We start from the raw sequence: 9,274 nt of genomic DNA, 5'->3' as shown, positions 1-9,274 counted from the left end.
CATGTACTCTTGCTCTTATTGATCTTGCTACAACCATAACCCGGTTGGCAGAGTCCCGGTCTTGCGACCATTTGAACCTCTTTACTCTAGGGGTTGGTAGGATCAGGGAGTAGTACGATACAATAATAGTACAATACCAATAATCTTGACTACACTTTTGTAGTTTGAGGGAAAGACACAAACGGGAAAAGTAACCAATATGGTATTTTATCACTCTCTTATTATTGACCCCCACAGAAACTTGTAATCTCTTATAAGTTATAGGCCATTCCCACGACGTGTAAACACTTGCACACGTGTGACCAAGATAACACTGGCAAACCGTGATCCAGTTCACACGGTGCTGGGCAAAATTCGCAACCGTCAATGTACTGTAGAGGCAGAAAATTTCGTCGGTCAATAATTTCGTCCAACTCCAAAGAAAAGGAGTTCGTCCGGTTGAAAATTTCGTCCATGGATCATAAGAGTGTATAGAACAGCTGGACAAATTGATATTCGTCCTACATTTAATTTAGTCCAAAATCTCCTTGGACGAAAAAGACGAAATTAAATTCCAGACGAATATTTCTGCTTATACAGTATCCATAGTCACAAGTGACCTGAAAATGCCGGGAAATATTCAATTTTGAATTTTCCCTTGTTCAAGCCAGGGAGTAGTACAATACCCGGTATTGTACTACTCCCTAGGTTCAAGCACTGCATTTGCAGTACGCACTTTCAACAACTGACACTTTTCCTGGCGTGCAAAGATAATCGCGAGCAAAAGGGCCTCGGCCAAGATAAAAAATCAATTGCACGCGTGTGTCCAATTGCCAAGTTTATCGTATCCGAGTAAATATCCTTTTTTTTTTTGTAATATATGCACGGTCCTTTATTTTTTCAATGTACCTCCGCCCGGCGCCCCGTGCTATTAATGGAGTCGTTCCTTTATTGGAGGCTGTTCCATTATTATTTCAACCTCATTTCAGAGGCATGTTGCCATGCCAAATTTATATGTCAGACACACACATTTCAGGGTTTTTTCGCCGGTACAGATAATGAATTTACTCAGTGTGCTTATAATGGAGACTGAGCACTTTATTTTTTGAATGCCGCCCCAAGGTGTTCTATTATTGGAGACGTGCTATTATTGGAGACTGTGCTTATATTAGAGATAATACGGTATTACAATAGTATTCCTTTCTTCCTATAAACAAAGCTAAAATCAGTTTAGGTATGCTATGTCATGATAAATCTATTATTGCCCTCATAATCGGTCAATATTATGAAATATAGACCTCGTAAAAGACCTCGGGGGACCTCGGTCTTTTACTCGATCTATACCTCTTTAAATCGTGCAATAATAGATACATGTACATGTATCTATTATTGCACGATTTAAAGAGATGTACGTACTGCTCCCCGATCCCCGGCCGGGTAGGATACTGTATTATCTCTATTATAAGCACAGTCTCCAATAATAGCACGTCTCCAATAATAGAACACCTTGGGGCGGCATTCAAAAAATAAAGTGCTCAGTCTCTATTATAAGCACACTGCGTAAATTCATTATCTGTACCGGCGAAAAAAACCCTGAAATGTGTGTGTCATACATGAATTTGGCATGGCAACATGCCTCTGAAATGAGGTTGAAATAATGATGGAACAGTCTCCAATAAAGGAACGTCTCCAATAATAGCACGGGGCGGAGGTACATTGAAAAAATAAAGGACCGTGCTTATATTAGAGATAATACGGTATACATTATGTCATGTAGAAATTTTTCCCTCTTTTGTTCTGTTGTAGATGATTGTCGTCGTGTTGCCGCCGCAGTATTGTTCACGTCAGCAACTGCGCGTAGCTACATGTGTACATAATCATCAGGGAGTCGTAAAATACCGGTATTTTACGACTCCCTGATAATCATTGCACACACATGTAGCTGATTCAAACGTCACAAAAATGCAGGTTTTCAGTACTTTTTTAAAAAGTTTTTATCATCGATCGATTTTACCGTCAATTGTCAACTACTTATAGTTATAGTAATTTTACTTCAAGAGTACAATCATAGTCATGTATTTATAAGCTCCCGGACCCTGGGACTGCGAGTATAATTATAAGCTCCCTAGCCGGCCCATGGGACTGTGGGAGCTTCTTTACTCGGTAATAGTTCACCACTTACCGGGCTGACTCCTCTATTTCGTTCTTTGCTGACCTGTTGCAATCATGATAACGTATATTTCCGAAGATTATTAGATTTAGAAGATAGGTTAGGTGTAACTGGTGGTGGAATGGAACGAATTGAGACGGGGTAAACTGGCGAATTTTCAGGACGTGCACCATGCCGACGCTGGGCCGCTGGTCAAAACAGACCATCATTGTTACAGTATGCACCTTCGCAGCAGTGATATTATGGATCGTATTGAGTGTGGACATGCGCAAGGGGAGTATGGCAGGATCGCTGTCGGCGTCGCTATCACATGCTGGTGGCAATTATGGACATGATAAAAACATTCGCTTCAGTGCGAATGGGCAATCAGTTGTGTCCTCAAGTGCAACAAATTTACTCAAAGAGAGTGATTTAAGGATAGCGAAATCCACAGGAGCGGCAGCAACAAGAGCAGCAACAAGAGCTTCAGACTGGGACGTGTACAATTGGGACACCACTTATCCAAAGCCAGTAGTGCCATCGGACTGGACGGATCTGCTGAACAGACATGCACGCATACAGATTGATATGTGCAGTGGCAAGATACCACTCTCCGCTGTTGTGCTTACCTGTCACCAGCCGTGCTACGCCATGGGTGAAGGCCTTAATGGATTTATGGCCACGTACCTCCTAGCCGTGGTCACCGGAAGAGCCTACTTCATGAATTCACCTTCTCACTTCCCAGTGGAGACATACTTCGACTTAGCCAAAAAAGAATACCTGCTGCGTGGCGAGGTAGGAACAATCAACTGGCATATGAACGAGTGTCCGCCACTTATGAAGCGCTTTGCTCTTGCGAAAAGCAAAGGCAAAGACATTCTGCCTGTGCCTGATTCAACATCACCTATACCGGCTATCATTAGCCCTGTCATTAACGCTATTCAATGTCAAGTTTTACAGGAGCTGGCAATAAACAGGTCCCTGCCGGAAGTCCTGCGGGTTGGTAATGTTCACGACGAGGGCTGTGCACTCTCATTTGTGAACCCGTACAACCGGAAGCACCACCTGGAAGAGATAGGAAAGACGGGGCACGAGCCCGTGTATCGCTCTGTATTTCGCCGTCTTTTCAGCTTCAGGCCAGATACTGTCAACGCTGTTGACAAGTACTTGAAGGAAAATGACGTCAGCTTGAGCAGGGCTGTTTGCTTCCATGTGCGCACGGGTGCATTCCTAGCGGACAAAGTGGCCAAGTTTCAGCCCAATCTTAAAATGGAAGAATTTGCATCTTGTGCCTTTGCTGCGGAGAAGCGTCTTCCCCAAGGTGGAAAAACAGGGGCCACACCTTGGATATTGGTGAGTGACAAGCCTGATATCTCTAAGTCTCTTCTTGATGCTGCCAAAGCTTTGTCTCCTAATCGGAAGCATATTCTTATTGATACAGAACGCGCTGGTATTGGGCCGGTGCATTTGTTGATGGAATCAAACGAAGCTGGAAACAGTGATGATGCGACACGAAAGCGAGCTGCCAAGCGGATTCTTTTCGACCTTTACCTTCTTAGCCAGTGTCAATCCCTGGTCGTGGGGCAATCTGGATTTGCCGCAATGGCTGCTATGCTTGGGCCAGATTGGTCACACAAGAAAGCATTCGCGGTAGGGAAGAGGATGAGGGGAAGTGCCCCGGCAGCAGCATATGTGAATGGTCCGTGTCGCCGATTTGCCCCTGGTGTGTGACACGCTAGTATGCTTTATCATCATCATCATGAAGGCAAAGGTGGTGGGTAAATTGATGGCAAGTTATTTTTATTTTTATGTTACTAGTGAAGATTTTATGTTATATGTATCTATTATTGCACGATTGACCGATTATGAGGGCAATAATAGATTTATCACGACATGGCATACCTAACCTGTTTTAGCTGTGTTTATAGGAAGAAAGGAATACTATTGCAATAGTACATAGTTATGTACATATGCCGTTTACATTGGACATTACTTCTCTTTAGAATCAACTCGTAAAAACTCCAAGTCAATCTCCCATTGACACAAACCTCGTTTATTCAACATAATCATATCCTATCCAATAAAAACAGTTCATAAAAACAACTTTTTAGGATCGGACCTAGTCCGCATAACCAAGGGAGCTAGCTCCCTTGTACTGGCTGCTGTTGGAATATGCAAAAATGGACCTTCCAGATAAAGTCTAACAAGGAGCAGTGGCTATAGTTATGAAATGAACACCGGTAACCATGGAGACAGACCACACTCTCATTATAGATACTCATACCTCGCTTATCCGGACCCCGAAGTTACGGGCACTTCGGTCTACCGGGCACCCTGGGGGAAAGTTTCAGTGGAAATATTACTACTCCTTTGTCACTTTGTGTGGAAAAAGTGACGTCACATGCCATGTTCTGTCACATGCCATGTTTATTATGGCCTTTTCCCCATCAAGATGTATATGATTCGGAGTTACGGACATTTCAAAGTTACGGGCAGTGCAAGGTCCCGGACTGCCCGGATAAACGAGGTATGAGTGTACTGGCGCAAGAGTCCATAAACAAACAAAAAAAAACTGTTTATGCACTCTTGATACTGGTTATAAATGGACCGAATAAGGAAAATGATCTGATAGCCTATGAAGAGTAAAAGAAATTGAACCAATGACAACAAAATACTCGTCCAGCACACGAGTTGTCATAGCAACACAAATAACACTGTCCACTAATTTTGTTGTTGGAGATTGAGTAGGAGTTTTTACTGGTTGATTCTAAATACAATAAATGCTCCGGCCTTGGGTTTATGACCAATAAACCCTCGGCCTCCTCATTTATTGTATACATAAACAGAAGCTTTCAATTGTCACTTGTAGTATGTTCCCCAAATATAGTTATGATGAAGAAAGGAAAAGGACAAAATGTTACGAGTTATTACAAACGCCAAACTGTCCACCAACGTAACCAGATCGTATACAGTCAGCGAGCGCGTTTCCTTCCCCTCTTGGACCTTTCCGAACCTGAGCCTTCCAAGTTGGAAGGTTGTTGGTTTGCGCCTTGGAGAAGTGTTGGAGCTATAAGTAGTAGTAGGTGTCAGGTCGCCGAATGTCTCAGTACTCCTTGTCAGTTTTGTGCCATTTTGTCGCACTCGCTGACTGTATAAGATCTGGTTACGTTGGTGGACAGTTTGTCATAACTCGTAACATTTTGTCATTTTCCTTTCTTCATCATAATTATACCGTAAAAAGACGTTGTGGAAGGCATCGGAATGACTTCGGGCCATTTTGAATAGGCATCGACAATGACGAGCCACATCGTTTGCCGCAATGGACCAAGGTAATCTACGTGGACGCGCTGCCACGCGCGGTCTGGCATGCTCCATCGGTGCACTGGTGCTGCAGCAGGTTCGCTCTGGACACTTTGGCATCCGAGGCATGCTTTGACTGCGTCTGCTATGTCGCCGTCCAAGCCCGGCCACCAGAGGATGCTTCTCGCCAATGCCTTCATTCGTACCATTCCTGGATGGCCTTCATGAAGCTCTGTCAGGACAGCTTTCCGGTGGTCCGGCGGAATGATGACGCGATTGCCCCATAGCAAGCACTCGTTGCTAACGCTAAGCTCGTTGCGGCGTTGGAAGTACTGCTGTAGCTCTGCTCTTGGGCACGACTTGGGCCAACCTTGGAGCACATAGCGATGGACCTCACGCAATAGCGGGTCGCTGGCTCTTGCCTCCTTGATCTGCTCCGCTGTCACTGGGAGTGGTTCGCATTGGTCCATGTAGAACATGTTGACCGCTTCCTCTGCCGTATCTGGTACTGGAGGATTTCCTACCGGCAGCCGTGACAATCCGTCGGCGTTGCAATGCTTGTCTGTTTGGCGGTACATGATCGTGTAGTCATGTCCGGCCAGGAACATCGCATAGCGTTGAAGACGTGCTACGGTCATAGCAGGCAGGCCTTTCTTCGGGTGGAAGATTGATACCAGCGGCTGGTGGTCCGTGAGCAGCTCAAAATGCCGGCCGTACAGGTAGTTGTGGAAGCGTTTCACACTCCACACTATTGCAAGCGCTTCACGGTCGATCTGCGAGTATGCCTGTTCCGCATTCGAGAGCTTTCGAGAGGCATATGCGATCGGTCGCTCTTCTCCAGATGGCAGGATGTGCGACAAGACCGCTCCAACCCCATATGGTGACGCATCACTTGCGAGACGAACGGGCAGTGTCGGGTCATAGTGTGTGAGCACCTGTTGGGATGACAGCACCTGCTTGACCTCTTGGAAGGCTTGTCGGCACTCATCTGTCCATTCGAACGCCGCTCCTTTTTGCAGCAGCGCTGTTAGTGGACTCAGGATAGTTGACGTCTTCGGAATGAAGCGTTGATAGTAGGTGATGAGCCCCAGAAAACTGCGTACTTGCGGCACATTCTCCGGCGGCGGAGCATCACAAATTGCATCAACCTTGCTCGGCATCGTGTGCAGGCCTTGTGCGCTGATGGCGTGGCCGCAATATTCCACTTTCGGCTGAAAGAAGTGGCATTTGGCCAGGTTGAGCTTGAGGCCCGCATCAGCGAGACGTTGGAGCACCTTCATCAGCGTTTTGAGGTGTTCCTCCGGTGTGCGGCCAGTGACGATGATGTCATCGATCATGCACTTAACGCCTGGCAGGTCTCGTAGCAGAGAATCCATGGCTCGTTGCCCTAGCGCGGGAGCAGACGCAATCCCGTATGGGAGACGGTTGAGTCGAAACAGACCCAGATGGGTGTTGAGCGCAAGCAGGGGCTTCGACTCGTCGTCCACCTCCATCTGCGTGTACGCTGCCTTCAGATCGAGTTTTGTAAACTCTTGCCCTCCGGAGAGTGAGGCAAAGATCTCCTCGATGAGCGGCAACGGGTGTTGGTCGATGTGGAGCTGGGGGTTCACCGTCACCTTGAAGTCTCCACATAGCCTGACCTGGCCGTTTGGCTTCAGAACAGGTACCACAGGTGTTGCCCATTCGCTCCACTCCACCGGAGTGAGGATGCCAGCAGCCTCCATGCGACGTATCTCTGCTTCAACCTTGGGTTTCAGCGCCATTGGCACCGATCGTGCCTTGACAAACTTTGGAGTCGCATCAGACTTCAGCGTGAGCTTGGCTTTCGCCCCCTTGAACAATCCTTGTTCATCATTGAATACCGCTGCAAAGTCACGTTGTAACTCCTGGAGTGAGGATTTCACATTCCTGATAGCCGCCAACTCTGTCCAGTTGAGGCGAAATTGCTGGAGCCATGTGCGTCCTAGCAATGCTGGGCCCTCGCAGTCGACCACGTACAGCTCAGCCTCCGCTTGCTGACCGTTGATGGTGACAGGCAAGCGCAGCACGCCTTGCGATCGAAGCGATTCACCGTAGGCTCTGTCCAGTTGAGGCGAAATTGCTGGAGCCATGTGCGTCCTAGCAATGCTGGGCCCTCGCAGTCGACCACGTACAGCTCAGCCTCCGCTTGCTGACCGTTGATGGTGACAGGCAAGCGCAGCACGCCTTGCGATCGAAGCGATTCACCGTTGTAGGCTTGCAGCACCAGTTTTGCTGGGCGAAGCGGGTGTTCGGAGAACAAGTGCACGTATGTTGCGGCTGGTAAAACAGAGACACCAGCGCCCGTGTCTACTTCCATAGATAACTCCTGTCCCGCGATCTGTGCGGTTATCGTGAGTGGTGCTGGTGGCTTTCCGCTCGACTGGATCTTGGAGACACGCACATAGCGAATGCTGGACTGGTCGTCCTCGTCGCTCGCAAACAAATAGTTGTGACCTGTCATCGCTGAGCCTTTGCGCTTGAATGATCTGGGTCGCGGAGTTGGTCGCGCTCCTGGCTGCTCAGCTGGCTTGCTTCGGCAAACCCGCTGCAAGTGGCCTTTCTTACCACACGCATTGCAAACTTCGTCCTTGTAGCGGCAGTCAGGTAAGGCGCCTTGTGTCCAACGCCGCCACAGCGAAAACACGTAGATCGTGCACCAGGCACAGGCTTTCTCGATGGGGTGCGAAGTTTGTGGACACCACCGCTAGCGTTCTTCGTATCCGTCGCGGAGACTTCCAGAGCGTCCCTGGTGGCCAGCTCATCAGCCAGCGCGTCCTTGACGGCGTTGTCGAAAGTCAGTGCGTCCGTGGCCAGGAGTTTCCTCCGCGTACCTGCACTCCTCAGTCCGCAGACGAAGCGATCTCGCAGAGCTTCTGCAAGATGGGCATTGAACTCGCAGGTCCTTGCCAAACGGCGAAGTTCAGCCACGTAGGCGGCGATCGATTCTCCTGGACGTTGGTCCCTCTGGTAGAATCGGTATCGTTCTCCAATGACAAGTGGTTTCGGTGCGAGATGTCCTTTGAGAGCCGCGCAAAGTTCCGCAAACGTCTTGTCAGTTGGGGCGTTCGGGGCCAGCAAATCTTGCAGCAGTTCAAATGCTGGACCTCCGATGACCGTGAGCATCGTTGCTCGCTTCAGGTATCATCGATGCCGTTGGCTGCCAAATACTGCGTCAAGCGTAGTTCGTACGTCGACCAGTTTCCGCCAGTGACATCAAACAACTCAATGTGTCCATGAGTCGCCATAGCCGGAGCTAATACTAGTAATGCTCGGAGCACACTAGAAAAACAAAATCTTCGTCGCCACTGTAGTGTTTTAGTCCGTGACTCACAACACCCAAAACAAAGCACAACCGTAGTTCACTTGTCCAGTACGCAACTGGTTGAATATTACAGAGTAGAGCAATATAAAAGGAAGATAATGGAGGTAGTCCAAACACACGAGATAGCTAGCATGCAGGAATGGATGAATGCCAAGTGCGGTCATTCGACACTTCCATAAGGTCTAGCATTACCAACAATAGTCTGGCCCTCAGGTGATTCACAATGATTATGTCTGTGGTTACAAACACCACACTCTGAACAAACAGTTTGTCTCTCCCGGCCTTCCCGACGATCCGAACTGGGTTATCCCGCCCCTGCACCCAGCTCCAGAGCTGCGCGCTCCACTTCTGGAGGTCTTTACAACAACTGGTGTGGTCCGCAAACAACTGAAACGTCTTTTAAAAGAGCTGCAAGTCTCCTGGAAAAGACGGAATTCCAAATGAAGTCCTTAAACTGCTGGTGCCTTCCTTGTCGTATCCCCTGTGCTTGCTCTTCAACTTGT

The 9,274-nt window shown here is 48.0% G+C and overlaps 1 protein-coding gene across 1 annotated transcript; it reads right to left on the bottom strand.

Annotated features, from left to right (window-relative positions):
* Positions 1-5,331: 5,331 nt before the first annotated feature.
* LOC135813400 (uncharacterized protein K02A2.6-like) lies at positions 5,332-7,539 on the bottom strand. Its single transcript, XM_065326498.1, has one exon. The coding sequence runs from the start codon at positions 7,537-7,539 to the stop codon at positions 5,332-5,334; it is 2,208 nt and encodes a 735-aa protein (XP_065182570.1).
* Positions 7,540-9,274: the final 1,735 nt, after the last annotated feature.

The sequence above is a fragment of the Sycon ciliatum genome, chromosome 4, assembly GCF_964019385.1.
Source record: "Sycon ciliatum chromosome 4, ocSycCili1.1, whole genome shotgun sequence".
Lineage (NCBI taxonomy): Eukaryota > Metazoa > Porifera > Calcarea > Leucosolenida > Sycettidae > Sycon > Sycon ciliatum.
The sequence above is the reverse complement of the archived record's forward strand: the minus strand, read 5'-3'. Positions and strand labels throughout refer to the sequence as shown.